The following is a 22,228-nucleotide window of genomic DNA, read 5'->3' as shown; positions in this document are numbered from 1 at the left end:
GAGATCCCATCTCCAAAATAACCAGAGCAAAATGGACTGGAGGCATGGCTCAAGGGGGAAAGCTTTGCAAGTGCGATGCCTTGAGATTAAATCCCAGTTCCACCAAAAAAAAGAAAAAAAAAAAAAGCCAGCCTCAAAGGGATGTTCATCCCTTTGGTTTTACCATTCTGGGCAGAGACTGGTGAGCTAAGGTCTTGTCAGCTGCCTCTTCCCAGCAAGACCAAGTACACCTTCCAGTCCCTCTAGAATGGGCAAGTGTGTGTGTGGTGGGGGGAGACCACAGAAGCTGCAGATGGGACTACATCTACTCTGGATAGGGTAGAGATCTGGAGGCAGGACAGACAATGTGCTACCTCTAGACCCCTTCTCCTTTCTCCCAGAGGAAACATTCATTTCTGGCTTAGTCTCTGGTGCTTTTCTGAATGGGTTCTCAGCACCCCTAGTCTGCTTAGCAGTGTAGGGGAACTCAGGGCTCTGGATGTGTAGGTTTCCTGTGTAACTGAAGTGAGACAGTATCTTCACCTATATGTATATTGCCTGCCAAAGCACTTCTTAGATTTTACAGAGTCTGCGTAGCAATGTCCCATTTACAAAACAAAGTATGCTACACATAATTTGATCTTTCCTTGGTGTTTTGGGCTTAGCACAGTGCCAGGAAAAGAAGAGGTACTCAATCCATCTTGAACTGGGAGATTGGCAGTTGGAAGGGAGACTGATTAGAGTCATTATTTTGAACTTCTATTATCATCCTAGCTTCTGGTGAGCTGACACTATATATACCTCCCTCATTTTCATATTTACACTTCCAGCTACTGGCAAAGTTCCTGATTTATAAAATGGTGTTCTTGGGTATCCAATAAATGTTTATTGATCACATTGATTGGATAGTTATGTTTTCATGATATAGATGGTTTCCAAAGCACTGTGATTTTTAAATTCTTCTGCATCCTCCTTCTCCATGACAAGGAGCTGTCACCTACTTTTCCTGACACGTGATTGTCGGGATGGCTGCTGCCCCACAACCTCCTACCCCACAAACATCAACTATCTGCTGTTTCTCTGTACTGGAAAGACAGCCACTGAATTTCCCCCAATTCTAAGTCCAATGGCTTAGGATCCAGGGCTTAAAATGACTCTACCTTGACTGAGAAGTAAATGTTGTGCCTTTGGTCAGTTGTCCTCTGAGACATCTTACGTGGCTTCCTTACTTGTCCTGTTCTGGGTTATGCTGGATTTCAAGAGACATCTGGACAAGGGAGCTTCCATGATCTTGTTCAATCCAACCCTGGCTTTTGGACCTGACTTACTTGAACGACTCATGCTACATTCAGATCTGGTCTTGCCTAGATGGAGAAACATTAACTAACAGCCTTCTCTCCTCTACATGTACAAAATTCCAGAACATGCTGCAAAATAGATGACCACAGAAGTCCAATAAAGAGAGAAGACACAGAATAGCTCTTGGTCTGAAAAACGGGCAGATCTGTGGCCCACAGACCCTGGAAGAGAGCCGAGACTTCCTACCTGATGGAAGCACGTCATTGGACACGTCTCCTTTGTCTCCCTTTTCACCCTTCTGTCCTGGTGGGCCCTCGTTTCCAGGTGAACCAAGTTCACCAGGGTCTCCCTTTTCTCCCTTCTCCCCTGGATTTCCTGTGGCTCCCGGTATCCCTGAGAAGAAAATAACATATTAGCCTGCTGTGCAAGAAATCCTGATAGAGCACTTAGCACGTTATCCTTCACTACCATTTTAGAGTGGCAAGATGGCTATCCATTCATTAAAGAATAGTGTTTGAAAATGATTAAAAAAAATTAAAAAGAATAGTGTTTGCAGGGCTGAGGATATGGCTGAGTAGTAGAGCGCCAGCATAGCGTGCACAAAGCCCTGGGTTCAATCTCCACTACTGCCAAAAAAAGTACTCCCGTAAGAGGTGCTTAAACTGCTCTTGCTGAAAAGCACTGACTCCTTACTTGGGCACACAAATTAACTAAAAACAGGAGGAAAGCTTGGCATCTCTGTCTCCATCTTGTTTCTGCCCTGAGTCATTCTCTCCCGCAGCCACCTTGGAATCAAGGAAGGATAAAAATGGTTGATAATATCTTTATGACAAGGGACTGAAACTTCCCCTAGGGAATAGCCTTGCAGACAATTACCTATAATTACCTATAATGATAAGGCTGCACCCTGAAGCAGGAGTAATCATGTCTTAGGAATCAGATCGCTCTTCTCCGGAACCCTTCTTAGAGACCTCAGATTGAGATAATGGTCAACCAGAACACACCTGTGACTAGGACTGTTCATGCGTACCTCATCCCCTGCCCCCAGTTCTTTGTCTACTTAAACCTGTAGCTTATGTCTATACTCTGAAGATGGCTAAAGATGGGTTTAGTGCTTATTTTGCCTCTTCCCACGGCATGTCCTAAAGCGTGTGATAAATTTCCTTATTGTGCCCTTCACCAAACCTCTTTATTTGGCATATAGGGGTGAGTTGCTGGACTTGGCATGTGAAATCCCAGGATTTTGGGCCTTGGGTCCAAAAGTCCAGTTTCATTACCAGGTGGACTGTTTTTAGAGAAATTTGGTTGGGCCAGCAGGTAGGAGAGGGAAGAAGAGGAGGAAAGCCCTATCCCCACATAGGATGTCCGTGACCTCAGAGGGATAACAGTATTATCTTTATTCTTTAGCTCATTTCTCACAGCATATTGGAGTGCTGGGTGTATAGTCACCCTTACTTTCATTTTATCAAAGATGGAACCAGTCCTACAGTGATTATAACTGATGCTAAGCCAATAGCCAAGGGCCTTTGATTCCGTCTCCACAGCCCACTCCTGTGACGTTCCAATCAAAGGCTGTTAATCACGATAGCAAAGCATGTGAAGCTGCTTTAGAACAACCATAAATAGGGATGGTGATGGTGTGAACAAAAGATAGTGGGTAAAATTTCTGCTTCTGTTTGTGGGGAGCCGTGACTACAGGGATTGCCCTCTGTCCTCCCTCAGACAGCTAGAAATTAGAGAAGATCAGAGGGACAGTGCCTCAGCCTGGACTGTGGGCAGGGCAGGGCATCCAAGATTGTCTCAGCTTTCTGCAAGGAGGTGGTTCCCAGCAGCATGGCAATGGGGCCCCAAACAGAGACCAGCAAACTCTGAGTTGAGGAGCCAAAAATCAGTACAGGGAGATGGAGGTGCTAGAATATGTGAGATAGAATAGCAGAGAGGACAGAGCTGTTCAGTATAAAAGGAAAAGGAAAATTACAGTAAAAGCCTTGGAAGATGATGTTGTCTGGAAGCTTATGCATAATTCTACCTGCTGCCTTCAAGTGGAACTTTTGTCCCTCCACCCTTTAATCTGAAGGCATCTAGAACAATGAGAAAGGAGAGTTACATTGTGCCCAGATGCTGATGATACCTACCAAGAGGTCATGGGATTCTTACCTCATGGACATTACCATTCTGTTTATACATTCCTTTCTTTCTCTTCCATTAGTCTCAACACTCAATAAGTTGCCACCTTTCCCACCTTCCTCAGAAATGCAATTCGGATATGGCTGAACCCATGTATTCCAAATAAAAATCTTTTTACTTTTGCAGTTTCTGAGTTTTCATTGATTGACAGTAGAAAGAACCCCAGAGACTCCCATGAGGCTTTCCTCTCCACAGTACTGGGGTTTGAACTCAGGGCCTCATGCTTGCTAGGCAGGCCACCCTACCACTTGAGCCACTCTGCCGGGCCTTTTTTTGTTGTTGTTGTTTATTTATTTATTTATTGGTAGCACTGGGGTCGGGCTTTTTTTTTGTGTTGAGTATTTTTGAGACAGGGTCTGGCTTTTTGCCTGGGCTGGCCTTGAACCATGATCCTCCTGATCGCTGCTTCCTGAGTAACTAGGATTACAGGTGTAAACCACAATCAACAGTACAGACTCTAAAATTTGAATCATTCAGTCAATTAATTCATAAAATAAACAATTTAAGCAAGAAAAATCATATCATCTCAATTGATGCAGAAAAGACATTTGATACAATTCAACATCATTTTTAATCAAAATTCTCATCAAAATAGGAATAAAGGGAATTGCCTCAATTTGACAAAGGTATCTGAAAAACCTACAACTAGTCTCATCCTTACCAGTGAAGGAATAAATGCTTTCCCACACATCAGAAACAAGACAAGTGTGTCTATGCTCATCAATTTGTTTAATATTCTACTAGAGGTAGAATGCAATAAAGCAGAGGAAAAAATAGAGGGCATATTGATTGGAAAGGATGAATTAAAACTACTCTTACTTATAAATGATTGTTGTTGTAGAAATTTCAAGAACTGTATAAAAAAGCTACCAGAACTTACGAGTACATAGGAATCTCAGGGCTCTGAGAGGGAAGTGGTTGCCTAATATTGTACAAAGACATTGCTAGCTATGGATCAGCCTACCATGATACCCATCCCAGGGAATATTTGTTCACGTTGATAAGAATCTGATGAAGACATCGCTTAACGGTGAAACTGCTCAAAAGGACAGAGATTGCAGGATAAAGGAAGAGCCTGAGACATATAAGCAAAACTGCAGAACCTCTTGAGTGCTGGGGTACCACAACACCCAACTTCTCCCTCCAAATTTAAAACCATATCTGGACCACCCTATCTATCTCTTGCCAGTTCTCCTAGAATCCAACATAGTCATCCAAAGAGAATCCCAGAATTCCAGATGGGAAGGTACTTTATGGGTCACTTAGAACAACCTGCCATCCAGTCCTAGAGTTCTATGCTATCTGGTTAGCTCATCTCAAGCCCTTTCTGTGATGGGGAGGGTGTCACCTAGAACACATCATAGTTCATACTCAATACTGTACTTCCATCAAGGTCAATTATTCCTTAAGATATAAATCTGGAGCTCTTAGAACCTTGCATTTACTCCAGGAGAGTTATAAATACTCCAGGAGAGTGGGTTTTGCTCTTCCACATTCAAAGAACCATCTACAGACCATCCTAAGAAAGGCAACAATGTCTAAAAACCCCACAAGGTATTAATCACTGTTAGAAAGTACAGTGAACAGGGCTGAAAGCATGGCTCAAATGGTAGAGTGTCTAACTAGCAAGCACCAGGTCCTGAGTTCTAACCCCATACCTCCAGAAAAAAGGTGAACAGCTAGGGTTGTGTCTCAGTGGCAAAGAGCTAGCATAATTGCCCATTAAATAATAACACAACAAGGATAACAACTTAGTGAAAAGCATGACATTCTATAACCTAAGTCCTTGTGGAGACACCCTTCACAACAGCACTGCAAACTCCTGCTCCCCGTGATCCCTACCCATGGACACCAGGTCATCTGGCTGGAAAGTGACTCACTCGTTTGACAAGAGCCCTTATGCAACGCTCTCTGTATGTGAAGATGTTTCTTTGTCAATATTTTAAACGGGCAGTTTGGCGCATTATCGGGAGGAGACAAAAGACTAGATTGTTGCCATAGATTCCAGCCTGCACCCTGTGCCAAGCGCAACCGACACCTTTTACAGGTTTCACACGCCCCAGATTCAGCAGCGCTCAGGGAAATGGTATCTGCTGTCTACTGCAAGGTTTTCTTTCTCAGGCATTTATCCGAGCCCAAAGAGTCTTTTTTCATCAGCATCTGATTTCACCTTCCTTTCTTATATTTCTTCCTCTTGTTTTCTTTCTCAAAAAGTCCACGTGTGGAATAGGAATGTGGTCATACTATAATGTAGCCCCTACGGAGCTGGTTAAAGCACTAAAGGCCATTGCTGCAGGCTGTATTTGGTCTCGTAGCTGTGTGTGGAGGGGGGCAGGGGAGCATTGTCATTTTCCAGCTTTCATTAAGAAAGGGTGGGAGATTTTTTTGGCAGGGGCGGTACTGGGTTTGAACTCAGCCCTAGGCAGGTGATTTATCACTTGAGCTACCCTCCAGAATGGGACGTTTTGTCTGTGTGCAATCTGCCTTTGCCATCTGATTGACCATCAAATATGACAAAGCAACTCCTCACCTTTGTGGGCAAAATCACCTTGGCCTTGCATTAGCCAAAGTGTGTCAGTGGGCATTCACCATCAGAGGACCTGAGTACAACATTTTCTGCTCTGACTTAGGGAAGGCCAAGACTGCAGGCCCTGTGGCTATGTAGTCTGCACCCTGTCTCTATCAGTCCTGTGACTCCTGGCTGGCTGAGTCAGCACATTCTGCCAGACAGAAAAGGCCAGACTCTGCATGCATAACTCACATGCTAGAAGTGGCTCTCTGCTATTTTTCTTCTGGTGTCACCCACTCAAAACAAACAGTTCCACCTGGATTAGAGTTTGGGGTGTGATAGCTCCAGGCTGGGGTCAGTTCTATCATCTTCACAACAGGGGGTGAGGGAGGACAATTTATTTTGGACAGATACCATCTGTCACCAACTAAGGCGGAGGGAAAGGGGGCCAGGGGTGTCACACAAAGCCCAGTCTCAAGCATGAATAGGGAGGGGGGGAATTATTTTGTTTGTTTTTTTACTGAAGATTTGATTTTTTAGAGAAGACACTGCAGCATTAACTCTTCAGTGACAAAAGGAGAGAGGTGGAAAGAGAGAAGATGCTGATTTTGATGTACCAGACTTCACAGAAGATGTTAGTTGCATAACTGGGAATGTATAAGTCTCTTTCAGTTTTAACTCTCCTCTCCATGTCTAAGTCTGTGTTTTCACTTAGTTTCCTTTTGTTCAGGACATTATGTTACATGAAATAAGCCAGGTAAATACCACACATTCTTACTTATATGAGGTAGCTAAAGTTGATCCCGAAGAAGTAGAGTGGGAACTGGGGATGTTGCTTAGTGGTTAAGAGTTTGCCTAGCATGCACAAAGCCCTGGGTTTGATAACCAGTTCCACAAAAAAAAAAAAAAAAAAAAAAAAAGAGAGAGAGAGAGAGAGAGAAGTAGAGAGTGGAATAGTGGTCTGGGAAGGGGTGAGGGATAGAGAGAGGATGGCTAATGGGTATAGGAGTGCACCTGGATGGGAGAAATAACTTCTAATGTTCTACTGCAAAATAGAAAAATGATGGTTCACCCAATTAACTGAATATTTCAAAATAGCTAATTCATTCATTCTTCATACGTCAGTTATATATTAAGCCTGGCTAACAGCTATGATGAACAGTGAAATCTAGAAGACATAATCCCTGCTTTCATAGACAAACACTATAGTGGAATATTTAAAACAGGAAACCATGATGGAAGTGTTGTCCGGGCCCCGAGGGTGGGCTGTTATGCCCAAGACCTTAAAGCCAGAGAAGGACAGAGGCAGGTGCTCCCAGAACTCCTTCCACTGTCTCTTTGCCTTGAAAGTGGGGAACAGAGGCCTGAAACCAGCTCTATCTGACAGGCAAGTCATCACGATGGAACCATGTGCTCTCACAAATGTCCTCAGGCCTCTCTGTGAGGCTGGACATCTGCCTAGCTTTACCAGTAGGACTCAGCTTCGGGGTTCAGGGTGGAGTGTTTGAAGCCCTGAGTCTTACAGTTAGCTACACCAGCTCTGGAGGCCCAGGCTGCCTCTCTGCTGCTGCTCTGTGGTGCCCCCAATAACCTGGGCTCACAAACTGGGCTCCATCCTCAGGTAGGGAAAATGAGTGTCATTGTGGGTGTAGGAGTCAGAGACCTGGGCTCAAGTCTTGCTTGCTTTATTTATCTTATTCTTTCTTTCTCCTCTTTCTCCCTCCTTTTTCTTCTTCTTCTTTTCATTTTTGACAGAGTTTCTCTATGTAGCCCAGGCTGACCTCAAACTCTCAATCCTCATGCTTCAGGCTTCTAAGTGCTGGACTTACAGATATGCAGCATCAGACCCGGCCTTATTAGCTTTTATGTTATACAAGTTACGCTCATCTGTGACTATACTGACTCCTTCACTGGCATCAGAGGGAGGGATTAAACAAGACAGACATGGCTGGCTCTCACGGATCTCATGGTCTACCTAGGGACTCAGATAAATACACACTGTGAAGTAACTTCAGGGAGGGATAAGGCCTTCATAGAGAGCAGGAGCAGTGACTGGGTTGGGGAGGCAGGGGCTGGATACAGAGGTCAGGAGTAATCTTGCAGAGCAGGTGACATCTGAGCTGAGATCTGCACCATGGAAGGACCAGCCAGGGAAGGAAAGGGAGAGGGCACAGCAGTGCAAAGGCCCTTGGGGCAAGCGTGGGCTAGGCTGCCTGTGAAACAGAAAAGTAAGGAATATGGCTAACAAAAATATCCTCCCCTTGGGTTGTGCTGTGAGGACCAAGTAAGCTAAGTATACAGAGAGCTTGGTAGTGTGCCTGTCATCAGCAGTAGCTGTTTATTATTCAGAAGACTGCTGCTAGAGCACACATCCCACCTTCACCGAGTCCCTGTCTCTGTGGAACACAGATCCTTTTTCAGCACTTGTTCCCTCCTTCTGGAATGTACTCCCACTGCTCCCCACTCCCTTCCTTACCTGGCTAGACTCTAATGATCTTCAACTCTCAGCTTACAGGGAGGCCCTTCCTTCTCTGGGGTCACATCTCTGCTTAAGACTGTGCAGTGCTCTTCTGGGAGGTGACAGGAAGACCTCTACTGCTTACTTGAAGGTTTTGGAGAGGCCTGGCCCCTCTTCTAGCTTCATGCCCTGTTCTGCCCACCCCGCTAGTCACAGTGGCAGGGTCTTTGGTTGCATGGTGCCCTCCCTATGGGCCCCTCTCTGCTTCCCTCTCATCCTTCATATCTGACTTAAGGTGTGACCTCCTGGGCTCTATTATTGTTTGACACAGGGCCCTGTTTCCTTGCAATATGAGTCTCCCCTTGTGACTGTGCTATATATGACTGTAGACTATTAATGTCAGCCTCTCTTCCAAAGATGGAAGGTTCCAGAACAGGAGTGCCTCTGTTTGTTTCCCCACTAAGCATTTGAAACGGGCTCAATAAATACCTGCTGATGAATATGCCCTCCCTCTCGAGGCCTCCTGCCCATGCATAGTGCCCTCCTTGGTCTCCTTTGCCAGCTGGTCCCTTTCTAGCTGTCAGGAGATGCTGCAGATTTTTGGGGCTCCACCAAAGTCCCCTCCTACCATGCTCCCATTCTAAATGACTGCACTCAGGCTCAATGCCCAGTTGGCCACAAGGCCTGGAGCCCCCAGGTCTCTTCTGACGGCAGGCCTGCCTATATCCCAGGGCCCCAGACATCTCCTTCTGGATGGGTACCTCAAGGCATCTCAGCTCAGCATATCCCTAAGTTCAAGTCAGGAGCAGGGAAGCCTACTGCCCATCCAGCCAGACAGGACAGAAACCTTGGCATCAGTCTTGATGCTTCCCTTGCCCCTCGCTCCTTACTTCAACCCACCACCAGGCCCACTGACTTCACCTCTAAATATCACTCCCTTTATCGGACTTGGCACACCCCACCTGCTATCCTTGCCTCTTGTTCACTCCTGTGTTGTGTCAAAGTATGATCGGCAGGCAGCAGGCACCACGGGAACCCCTCAGGGGCTCCTTATTGATCTCCTCCTCTCTTTAGCCTTCCTTTACCCACAGTCCCTCCTAGGGCTCAGGAATGGTGGAGGGGGGAAGGCACAGCCTTAGAGTCTGCTGCAGGGTGACCAAGACAGTGTGGCTCTTGCTCTGGAATGTGAGCTGGCTCAAGGCTGAGCAATACTTCGAACAACCTCTTTCCATGGCCAGGCTCTTCAGAAATCCTTTGCCTCTGCACAACTGGTCTCCCACATCCCCTGGCTGGGACATAGACTTCCTGATTGGGCCTTAGGTGCTCTTACTTCTATCTTAAACCTTAGTGGAGATTTCTGGACCTAGTGTGGTTGACCCCTGGCACAACCTCTTCTCCCTAGGAGGTCACTGAGGAGGAGGGTCTGGTCTTTGCCATAGCTCTGATGGGTCAAGGTCTACAAACCTCACTCTTCTGGTTGTCCCTGTCCTGATCCTCCCTGCTTCCCTTCTAGGCTGACAGGACTGTCCTCTCACAGAATGTCAGGAGTGGCTTTCTTTTCTTCAGATCCTCCCTTCCTTGCTCTGAGCACTTCTTCAAAATGCCCAGAGCCCACCTGATTTCGTCTTTTTGCTGCATTGATTTCTTCTAGACTATGCTAGCCTCACATTTCACCATCCAGTACCCTGTTCTCCTTGCTGTCCCTCAAGCTGGTCAGGCACACTGGACTGATGCAAAACCCTCTCCCCAGTGGGAACTGAAGTTCTCTGAAGAAGCTCTATCTACAGTCAAGATCCTACAGACTGTGTGACCTTGGCTGAGTAGAACGCAGTGATGTGTACAGATAGAAAGTTGTAGGTAAAGAGCCCAAATTATTTGGGCTATTTAGCCCCTGACCATAGCTATTTGCTATCAACTTCTGTATCTGACCAAATATCTTCTTGCCTTTTAGATAAAACTCTTGGAAAGTGCCTGCCTAATAAGCACAAGGCCCCAAGTCCAAACCCCAGTACTGCCCTTCCTCATCCCCCAAAAAATTTCTTGGAATCTGAGCTTGACACACCTCTATCCTCCACCACCTGTAAGAATGTGATTAAAGACAACATCTAAATCCTATAGCAGAGGGCAGGGCATGGTGGGGCATGCCTTATAAGTCCAGCTAATTTGGAGGCAAAGATCAGGAAGATAATGGTCTAAGGTTGGCCCTGAACAAAAACATAAGACTCTACCTGAAAAATAGCTAAAAGCAAAAACAGGGCTGTGACATGGCTTAGGTGGTAGAGTGAGAGCCTTCCTAGTAAGGATGAGGCCCTGAGTTCAAACTCAAGTCTCGCAAAAACCAGTATCTTATACATTCCCCCATCTTGCTGTAGCCCACCTACCTGATGATCCCTCTTATGTATTTGATAAATGCATTGATTCATGGCGCTCTTTTCTGTAACTATAAGAGGTCATGTAATCTTTTCCATTGTGGAACAAGTCATTCAGGGTAACTTGAATCTATGTTCCTTGTAACTTGACCAATTTATGTTGGTTACTCATATTTGGCACAAAATAAACTCTTTTCTTTTCTTTTCTTTTTTGATGCTGGGGTTTGAACCCAGGGTCTTGCACATGGTAGGTGGGGGCTCTACCACTAAGCTACATCCAAGCCCATAAACTATTTTCTTATTTCCTTAAAGTAGACACTAAGATACCCCCATAACTCCCTCTCTCACCTCCTCCAAGAATTTGCTCAAAGGTCTTTTCTCAGGGAGGACATCTCTGGCCTCCCAATCCAAAATGAGCGCTCCCAGCCCCAACTTAAACCTTCTGTCCCTTTCTCTGCCTTGTTGTTTCTTTTTTAGCTATTACTGAACCGTTGTGTGACAGGCCCTATATTCTACTAATTATCTTGCTCATTGTCTGCTCTCCCAGCTAGAACACCAGCCTCATAAAGTTGGGGCTCAGAGACTGCACCCCCAGTATGATATTTTTTGGCATGCTGAGCAAACTAATCTGAAGTAAATTAAAGATTCAGAATCAGGGTCCTCTGAGCTTGCTTTGCTTCCACACGCGCAGGGAGAGCCTCTCTCTGGAATTCCTGCTCTCTGCAGGAAGTCCAGACTACAGGACGATATCTGGACACCAGTGCCTTCCATCCCAACCCACACAGAATTACCTATCTCAGAAAAGAAGCCTGAGGACTGCACCAGTGCCTGGATTCACTTCTCTGCCAAGATAATGGTCGTCACTTGGGCTCATTTGAACTCCAAAGAGAATCTTTCTACAAGCTTATTTCATTCCCCCTAATAATCAATGGCAACCTTCTGAAACTGTCATCATTCCCCCTTCTCCCCTCTGTCATAGGAAAAGGGACATAGAAGCTTCTGGAAGTTGCTCATAGGGGGTAACTACACCTTGAGACTGCCTCCTGCCCTAGTGAATGGTATATACCTTGTCTCCTGTTTAGCGTCTTTGTCAGGTGACCCTTCAGAGGGTGGAGGGGTATTTCCCTTTGTCCCTACAAAGGCAGGGTGTTGTCAGTTTTGTCAATTTTGGATCTCCAGTGTCTGGAAAAATATCTTTCATATTAAACTTATACTCCATAAATGAATGAACTTTTTCTTTTTTGCCCTGGTTTGTGGGTTGCACCCTGAGCACATCTCCCTCAAGGCCAAGAATCTGTGTTAAATCTTTTTGAGAACCAAACCCTTTTTAACTCCTTCCTTGCCCAGCTCTAGCATGGTGTCTCCTGCCGTAAGTCTGCCTTCATTGTTCTCATCACTGAGCACACGGGACCGGGATCGTGGGTTTGGAGTCTTCCCAGAATAAACTCGTATCTGCACGTGATGGTCATCATTATTCTCTGCCAACGTTCATGTGTAATTATCATTATCCCACATGAATGGCCCACCCTGGCTCTGTAATTCCAGTTGTAATTGTTGGCCTCCCTCGGCTGAGCCAACTTGGACTGTGCATGTGATTTTCATCCACAGGGCTGCCCCCGGGAACAGGGGCAGGTGGCTTGCCAAGGGGCATAGATGCACAGCAATTCCTCCTTCCCTGCTGCTCTCGCTTAAATTGCTTAAGGGAATAGCAGCAGAGGTGCTCAAAGTGGTAACTGTGCTGAATTTTCTAGAATTTCTTCTAGCCCAGTGCCTATCCAAGTGACTTTGGGTACAGAGCCAAGAGGCTGAACATAAGAGGGTGGGGTGGCATCTCTAGCTAAAAATCAACTTCTCCCTGCCTCTCTGCAGTGGCCTTGACTGGTGTTAAAACAGGGCCTTCTAGAAGCTTCCTAAGCAGTCTCTACCATGCAATGTGCCAGCTTTCTTCAGGTGGTTCTGCCTAGTGCTTCTCCACAGACCCCCTAAACTGATGCTCACAGCTCTTCAGAATCCATTGCACACTGGCCCCAGCCTCTACACCAGCCCCACTGCTCCCTAAATGCACCTGACACCTGGGTCCTTCTGGCCTTTGCTTAAACCATGCCAATGCCCCTACTCATGGGAGGGCAAAGGAAGTTCCTTTGAGGTGGCAACCATATCTCTGTAGACCTTCCTCAGAGGGAACCCTACAAGAGCTGAGTGTCAGCCTTGGGAGGCTTGGGTGCTGCCTTTCTGTTCAGATAGTTAGAGCTGCTCCTTTAGCCAGGGCAGTCCTTCACAGGGGACAATAGCAGTCCACTGATTATCACCCAAACACAAGGAACAGAGGGCAAAGCAGGAGCTGAGCCTTGAAAGAACACGGAGGTGTCAGCACCTACGGCTGTCACACAGCTCATAGAGAGTCCCTCCCAAGATTGTTGGCCCCTGCTCCCCAAACATTTCCATCTGCATCAGAGAAAGGAGAAAGGTCAAATCATTCTCAGGGGACAGCCTCCTCTGTCTGACATAAACATCTGTCAGGGTCCAACAAGATTAGTGCCCTAGGCATCTAATCTCCAGGTGGGAGGTAAACCAGCCTCTGTGCAGAAGACAGACACCCTACCTTCTCCGCACACAGCATTAGCCCATTGCAAACGCCATCACAGAGATAAGAAATAAGGAAATTAATCAGAAGAATTGCCAGAATACCCATTTTTCCTCTCTTCCCATTTGCTCCTTTTTCGCCTTTTGGGCCTTGGGGACCAGGCTGCCCATCTGATCCATTGTGTCCTGGTAACCCACCTGCTCCTGGAGGCCCTGTGTCAAAACATGAAAACAGGAACAGTTAAAAGAAAATCTTAGCCGGACATGGTATGCACACCTGTAATCCCAGCTACTCTGAAGGTGAAGATTGGAAAGATTGTGACTCAAGGTCAGCCTGGGCAAAAAGAAGAGAGACTCTGTCTCAACAAAGCAAGCCAGGTCTGTAATCTCAGCTATGCAGAAGATGTAGGTAGGAGGATCAAGGTCCGAGGCTAGACCAGGGGCAAAACTTGAGACACTTTCTGAAAAAATAACTATAAAGTCATAAGGAGGGAGGGTGTACAGGGTGGGAGTACGTGTGCAGCAAGCATGAAGCCAAGTTCAGATCCCAGACCACATCCCCACAATTTTCCTGAAGTTGATATTTTCTTTAGCCCGTGAAACTGGGCCAGAATCGGAGCCTTCCCACATCCTCTCCTACTCCTTCCCATCCTTTTCCTGAAGCAGTGACAAGTGGTGGAAGTGGTGACAGCTGGTTCTTGATTGAGAAGGGCACAGAGAAGGATGGAGATCTAGCTAGGATGCCTCCACATCCTTCCCCGACCTGTGTCCCAGGAGATCCTTGGAAGGATCCCGGGGATCCAGCCACCCATATCCTCCCCTTGAACTAGGAAAGCCCATGGGCTCTTACCTGGTGGGCCAGGTGGTCCTACAACAGAAAAAGAAAATCAGAGAGTTAACAACAAGTACAAGAAAGAAAACCAGCACCACAGACCCCCTCCCCTCTCCTTAAAATGTCTTAGTCACTTACTGACACCCAGAAACCAATTCCACACCTTTAATTTAGAGCTCATTATATTCGTCCAATTCAACAGAGACCTATTGCTAATCAAACCTCTTCTACTTAAGTTTCAACAGACCAAGAATAACTTCTGAGCTGGTTTCAGTATGGAGTCATACACTAGTTATCTCTGAAGCAGACACCCTAATTGGCTGAGAGTCAGGGACAATGCAGGTGGCTTCTGTGCAGCCCAGGCACAGGATAGGTGTCAGCACAGCATTCCCCACCTCCAATGGAGCCATATCCAGAGGCACAGATAGAAGAAGGATATTTGACTGCAAAAACCAAGTTGCCTCTATGTAGTAGCATTCAAGAGCTCCCAGCAGAGCCCCCAACAATGTCCATGGGGGCGGGACTTGGTGAGAACTCCCTTGAAGCTGTACAGGTAGGGCAAATTAGTCCTGGCCAAGTCTCAATACCATCATCACTTCATTTCAATGCAGACCTGATTGGCTTTGAACTCATTATCCTCTTGCCTCAGTTTCCCCGTATGAAGTGTTTAGACTAGAGGTCCTCAAAAACTCCCTGAAACCCTGGCAGCATGAATCCACAGAACTGCTTGCTGTGCTTGCTAGAATGCAGATACCTGGGAGAATGATGGTGGGGTGCACCTAACCAAGGTTCATTGTAAGCACAAATGGAAATATCACAATGAAACCCCCTGTGTAACTAATATATGCTAATAACAATGTTTAAAAATAATAAAAGCCTTTGAAAACATAAAAAAAGAATGCAGATAGCTGGGTCCTGTCTGGAGATTCTAGTTCATTCTGGATTTAGAGTGAGGCCCAGGAACCTGCATTTTTACTAAACACCACAAGTGATGGGGATGCGGATGATCAAGGGATCCCCTGATACAGTATGAAAATTTTCTGGCAAAATAATTGGCCACTATTGGCCAATCCTTACGGGGGTCCCTGGCTGGTGGACCCCCTAACAGGCCTTGGCAGCCCTCTGAGGGCTGTGGAACCCCTCAGAGGAAGTGAGACACTTCTATACTTGGTCTTCAAGAGCACTGAATGCCATCCTTCTGTCTTCTCTTCTTGGGAGAGTGGGGGGCTACCTTGGTGCCTGTGCTGAGACGATGGAGCCACAAGAGGGCAGCAGCCTGGTTCCCTAAATCACCAGAGAAAAACGAATTTCCCAGGAGAGCTCTGCACACATCACTGGACTTCATGGAGTGAGAAATATGCTTTTGTTGAGGCCTCTGTCCTCACTTCATGTGCCTGGAACACCCTCTGAGCTGCCCCCTGCCACCACCTATTGAGCCAGTTCTAGAACACCTGACTTGGGAAAGTATTTCTTCTCACGTGTCCCCAACCACAGCTTCAGTTCAACATCATTTATTGGGTGCATTTCAACTTTGGGTTGTGGCCGTAGTAACCTTAAAACATTAGAGCATGGTGGCTCATGACTGCAATCCCTGCACTGGGGATACTGAGAGAGGAGTCAGTCTAGACTATACAGCAAGACCTTGCCTCAAGCTCCCACACTCCAAAAAAGAATTAGTCCAGGGATAGCAGATAGGTTTGAAGTGCCAATTCTAATCAATTCATAGTGGCTTTCTAGAACACCAGGAGAGAATGACAGGAGGCCATTTTCAGCAGAACCTGACATCCATGACTGATGCTTGCCTGGGTAGAGGATAAGGGAGTAGTTAGTGACAAGTACCATCACTGGGTTAGATCACTAAGCTGCAAGGGGACTGATGCTGTGGATTTGACGTGCTCTGCCCCTAAAAGCAGTTTGGCAACACGATGGCTTAGGCATTGTCCAAGTCCATGTGCAAAAGCCACTGTAAGTGAAGAATAACCCAATTTCTTTGAGCCATCTGTTCTTCTAGAAGATGTGCTTCTGGGGTCAAAGGAAATCTGGGCCTGGGAGTGCAATGTATCCAGAAAAGCAACTGTCATATGTCGTCTGACAAATTCTGCACCAGAAAAACACCTAACCACTGCAGCTAGGCATTACCCTCACTACTGATCCTGGATGTCACAGGCTACCCCAAACTACATGGAATCTGTCCTGATCACAGAAACTACGACCAAGGTAAAAAGAGGAAACAGAAACAGGGTTTCATGGTCACAGCTCAACTAACCCCCAGTTAGCAAGCACCTGCTTATTTACTTATTTTTGTGGTATTGGACTTTGAATTCAGGGACTTGGGCTTGCTAACCAGGTACTCTACCACTTGAGTCACACCCTCAGCAAATTATTCATTTGTATTTATTTATTTTTGTGTGGTGCTGGGGATTGAATCCAGGGCCTGGGGCCTATCCCTGAGCTATACTCCCAGTTCCCAGTATTCTTTTGGTACTGGGGTTTGAACTCAGGGCTTTGTGTGTGCGAGGCAGGTGCTCTACTGCTCCAACCCCTTTTACTTTGGTTATTTTGGAGACTGGGTATTGCTTTTGGCCCAGGCTGGCCTGGATGGTAATCTTCCTTTTTGGCGTCTGGCTATAAGTGGGATGACAGGTGTGCATCACCATGCCCAGCCCTAAAGAAAACTGAGGTAGAGGTCTCACAAACTTTTTTTGCCTGGAATGACCTGGAAATGCATTGTTAGCCTCCCAAGTAGCTAGGATTATAGGTGTGAGGCACTAGCACCCAGCTTCCCATGTGCTTTTTAAAAGATGACTCTTGTAAAGTTTAATCTTGTTCTGGGGCTCAAACCCAGTCTCTGCCCTAGAGAACCTTCTGCTTAGCATCCTCTCTGGTCTGTATACCCAGGGTTGCCCATTCAGTCCTGGTACTGTCACTCACCCTTTTGTCCCTGTTCCAAGATGGTCTGGGAGGTGTGATCTCAGGGAGTTCAGAAACATGGTGCTTCAGGCATTTTCCAAAGCAAATCTTGCTTCTCTTTGCAACTTGTACTTTTCTCACCTGGGTTTGTAATTGGAGAGCTTTCTGTGTAAAGGGAGGCCTGCTTTCAAGCTGTTATGAAAGGAGAAAGTGCTGGCTTTTGAGAATATTTGAGGTGTCAAAGAATCACCTATTCAACCCATTTCTAGCAGGGCCGCCATCTGTCACTCTCTCTAAGTGCTCTCTATAGCTCTGTCCTGGGCATCCTTTGTGTAGCCTGGCTTTCACACTGTCACTATACAAATCAGAAAGGAAGAGGCTTTTCCTGTGCCTCTTGTCAAGGCTTTTATGCTTGTCATTCCATCCATCTGAGTGTTTCTCTAGCACTCATTACTGTCATACGTGGGAGCTCTAAAAGGGGACTTCCAGCGATGGAAGGAAGGTGCTTAACTTATGAGAGTTTCAGAACAAAAGACCAGGCTGTTCTGAAGATACTTAATTTTCTGTGAGGGCTGAAATGTGATTTGGGTAACTTAATTAGCATTTCTCAAGAAACCACAGGATTGCAGTTTTTCCTTTCTGGGGCCAAAATAAGCAAAGGAGGGTTAGCCTTGGATTTGGGATTCCTTTGGGATGCTCACCACTTCAGTCACTCAGAGACTGCAGGTTTATTCTTTTTGTGGGACTGGGATTTGAACTCAGGGCTTCATGGTTGCAAAGCAGGCGCTCTACTGCTTGAGCCACACCTCTAGTCCATTTTGCTCTGCTTTTTTTTGTTTGTTTTGTTTTTTTTGAGATTGGGTTTCACGTTATTTGCCTTGGTGGCCATGAACCTTGATCCTCCTGATCTTGGCTTCCAAAGTAGCTAGGATTACAGTGTGAGCCACCAGTGCCTGGTTCATAGGTCTATTCTTTTGACAAACTCTTATTGCACAACACAGTAATGAGAAGAACTGGGGGTGATGTCATAGAAGATGGCCAGGTTCCTTACAGCCAGGCATGGATGTGCTGGGTCTGTCCTGTGAAGTGTTAATGTGACCTCCCCTGAGTCTGGGGCCAGAAACCCAACAAAAGCTTCAGCTGATTCATGATCTTCTGATCAGGTTTTAAAGCCCAAGGAAGCTGTACTTCTCCCTCACAGTCTACTATTCCAATGTAAATACAATTTCCCTATTTCCTCAGAGTGCTGCCCCCTCCCCCACACGCATACTCCCCTAAGGGGCAAGGAATGCAGTATCTGGAGTTAGGGGCTGTAGGCCTGTCCTTGGCCTGGCCAGAGCCTCCCTTGGCTTGAGGGGGCAGTGTTGAGTGACTCTGGGGTCTGTGCTTTCCCTTGCCCTCACCTTTTGAAGGCCCACACCTTTGCAGGGCCCCTCCCTCAGGTGAGACACAGGCTTCTGTTAGACTCACATATGGCAAATCTTACCCTCCCATCAGCCATTCCTGTCTCAAGGCTTTGTGTTCCTCCTGGCTAGTTTCTTTCCTCCTCTCTATGTGTCCTTGAGTCATTGAGTGAAGGGGTCAGGGTATGGTCAGGCTCCAGGTCCACTTAGCACATGGAATGTGCCACCCAGAAAATTCTTTTTTTTTTTTTTAATAGTAAAGTTTATTAGGAAAGCAATATACTTTTTTGTTTCTGTGTGTGTGGTACTGGGGTTTGAACTCATGGCTCCCACTTGCTAGGCAGGCACTCTTCCTGCCCAGGAGCCACACCTCTAGTCCAAGAAAATTTTTTGTGAAAAGAACTTAGCTGGGTACCAGTGGCTCATGACTGTAATCCTAGCTACTCAGGAGGCAGAGATCAGGAGGATCTGGGTTTGAACCCAGCCCCTGCAAATAGTTCAAGAGACTTTATCTCAAAAATACCCTACACACACACAAAAAAAAAGGTGGTGGGGGGCTGGCAGAGTGGCTCAAGGTGTTGGGTCTGAGTTCAAGCCCCAGTATCACAAAAAAAGAAAGAAAAAAAAAAAGAACTCTGTCTCTCATAACCACTTAGCAAACTCTTTTCCCTTCTTTATTTCTCCTCTTAAACCTAATGGGAATAAAAAAACCTCTGGTCCTGGTTCAAGGTGCCACATGTTTCTAATTACCCAAGTCCTAGGGATTTTCTATGGTTCTATTTCTATGGCAATACCAGAAAATATTACTTTTCACAATTATATTACAATTGGTTTCCGTTTCATTAAAAACTATCTGGTTAAAATAAAGCAATGCGTATTTTTTATAACAGTGAGTGTTCCGAGGTGTTCACTCTGCCGCTGGCCCCTGGGCCAGCACTGGCATTGGCTGAGTGAGCAGCACTCGGTCAGCGGCCAGCCTACCTGTCAGGCAGATGCCCTTGGTGCTGTTGCACAGGTCCACCATCACTCGGATCTGCAGGGAGACAGGGTGGTCAGCACACAGTAAGCAACGGACCCTGAACTTGCCCTGTATTCAGACAGGCAGAAAGCAACCACAGAAATCTACCAGATAACTTGAGGAGAAAATGCAGAAGTCTGAGGGAAACAGTTAACTTCAAACTGAAAAGAAACCCTTAAAAAAACCCTAAGGATGTTAACGTACATTCTTATCTACCAACACCATCACCAGAATTCCCTTGGTTTCTGTCAACTCTGAGAAGTCAGAGAGTTGTGGAGGAATTACCAAATCCAATTTCCCCCAATGGAATGAGTTGACACTCATCCTTCCATGGGCCTCAATATAAAAGGGTGGTGAGCTTGCTGGTCAGAAGCAAACACTTGCTAACTGAGTAAGGACAGAGGAGGTGTTTAACCTTTTGTGTGTGTGTGTGTGGTGCTGGGGCTTGAATCCAAGGCCTAATACCTGGAGCCACTTCACCAGCCTTTTTTTGCACTGGGTTTTTTTTCAAGATGAGGTTTTGTGAACTATTTTGCCCAGGCTGGCTTCTAACCTCAATCCTCCTGATCTCTGCCTCCTGAGGAGCTGGGATTACAGGCATGAGCCACCAGTGCCAGGTGTGTTTAACCTCTTGATGGTCTGGTTCCCTTTTCTGAAAACGCAGTAAGATGAGCACCTACCTTGAGGCTAAGCTCCTAGGTAGCAGTGATTCTCACACTGTGTAGACACTGCCTGTTCACCCCTAGGTAACCACCATCCTGGGTGGTCACTGTTGCAAGGTATTACTTGATTTCTGGTTCCCTCACACCCACTTGCACTCCTACTAGTCTCTTTCACTGTCTCCCTAAACCAAGCTTGGTCATGTCAAATCCATAAGCTGATATTGACAGATCTCTAAGATGAACGATAAAATGCAAAGTACAGAGCAGGATAGAGAACATGATTTCATTACGTACAACAGTGGTCCACACACAAATGCCACTCGAGGGCTGGTTTTAACTCCCTTTGTCTTTTGTCTTTCTAGAATGTGTCTGCAGACAGAACAGAAAAACCTCAAGGAGGGGGAGTAGAGGGTCAGGATGGAAGGGAGCATGATGTGTCCTTTGTTTTCTTCAAAATTTTCACTGATGACACTTTCATTTAATCTATTTTTTAAAAGAACATTTTTGATTTGAAGGAAAGATGATTTTTGTCTTTAACACTTTTTTTTTTTTGGCAGAATTGGGGTTTGAACTCAGGGCCTTGCACTTGCTAGGCAGTTGCTCTACCACTTGAACCATGCCCCCAAAACCATGATTTTGTCTTTTATCTAGGTCTGTTCTGTTTGCTAAAAGGCAAACTAATTCTACATTTACTTTTTGCCTGGTATGTCAACAGGCTTTCATTAGAAGCTTGCTGTGAACTACATCATACATATCACCGATAGATGATATGTGTGAACAACTGAAAGATGAATTATATAAGAAACACATGCAGGTGGTCCTCTCTACCTGAGAGTCTACCCCCACAGATTCAAGCAATCAACTGCAGGCTCAAAACAACTGCATCTGTACTGAACAAGTACAGCCTTTATTTGTTGTCGTTACTCTCTAAGCAATATAGTCTCATAACTACTTACACTGTATTAGGTATTATAAATAATCTAGAGATGATTTATTTATTTTGTCTTTTATCTAGGTCTATTCTGTTTGCTAAAAGGCAAACTCATTCTACATTTACTTTTTGCCTGGTATGTCAACAGGCTTTCATTAGAAGCTTGCTGTGAACTACATCATACATATCACCGATGGATGAAATGTGTGAACAACTGAAAGATGTTCTAGGAAGATGTGTATTGGTTATACGCAAATACTCTACCATCCTCAGAATTTGGTATCTGAGGAGGGTCCTGCAATCCCTCCACCCTGTGGATACTGAGGCCTGATGTCCACTACCCTAGCCTAAGAGCTGGCAACTTACTAAAACCTTCGAAGCATCTTGGGTGCTCTTATCCACCCCATGAACTCTGTGATCTCCCCCCAGAGGAGAAAACAGAGGCTTGGAACGGTGACATCTTTTGTGCAAGCGCACGAAGCTTGCTGGCAGAGAGGTGAGGCTCAACTCCATTCTCTATTATGGTTCTGGTGTTTGTCTTAACATGACCAGACAGAAAAGAAGTTTTGATTCACTGCTTTTTAGTCATTTTTCATAAATGACTGTAATCAGATACACTATGGATAAAAATGTATTATCTTTAAAAATGTGTAATTGGTCATTGAGAGGACCAGAAAAGACTTCACAATGCTTCATTTGCTGCCTGGGGGATCACAGCGGGAGTGGTTAAAAACAACAGACACATCAATAGGAAAAATTAGTCTTTCTCTGTGATACTCCTCACTGGCCTGAGACCAGCACCGCTACAAACCTCGAGAAAAATGTTCATTTCCTCACTTATTGGCTTCATTTCTACGCTAAATGTCAATTTAGGTATTTTCCAGTAAATTATTGCAATCTTCCCTTAGAAATATTTTCTTAACAACAAACAGGCTGTGTAACGTTATATTGGAATGAAATGTACAGTATGAAAACGTGTGGCCATAAAGCCAGAAGCTTTTTTCCCCCCGCTGATCACAAAGATTAAAGAACTTAAGTGAAAATATGAAAATTCAAAATTGAAAGCCACACAATCTAGACTGTCAAAT

At 45.6% G+C, this 22,228-nt stretch overlaps 1 protein-coding gene across 1 annotated transcript in view; it reads right to left on the bottom strand.

Moving 5' to 3' along the window:
- The window catches only part of Gldn (gliomedin), a 54,917-nt gene that overhangs the window by 10,438 nt on the left and 22,251 nt on the right, over nt 1-22,228 (bottom strand). Inside the window, exons 2-5 of the mRNA XM_020154475.2 lie at nt 19,511-19,562; nt 14,235-14,252; nt 13,490-13,597; nt 1,525-1,671 (exon numbers count right to left, since the gene is read on the bottom strand). Coding sequence (XP_020010064.2) covers nt 1,525-1,671; nt 13,490-13,597; nt 14,235-14,252; nt 19,511-19,562 — 325 coding nt within the window. The remainder of the gene's footprint in view (nt 1-1,524; nt 1,672-13,489; nt 13,598-14,234; nt 14,253-19,510; nt 19,563-22,228) is intronic.

The sequence above is a fragment of the Castor canadensis genome, chromosome 2, assembly GCF_047511655.1.
Source record: "Castor canadensis chromosome 2, mCasCan1.hap1v2, whole genome shotgun sequence".
Lineage (NCBI taxonomy): Eukaryota > Metazoa > Chordata > Mammalia > Rodentia > Castoridae > Castor > Castor canadensis.
Note: the sequence above shows the minus strand (reverse complement) of the source record. Positions and strands in the feature narration are given on the sequence as shown.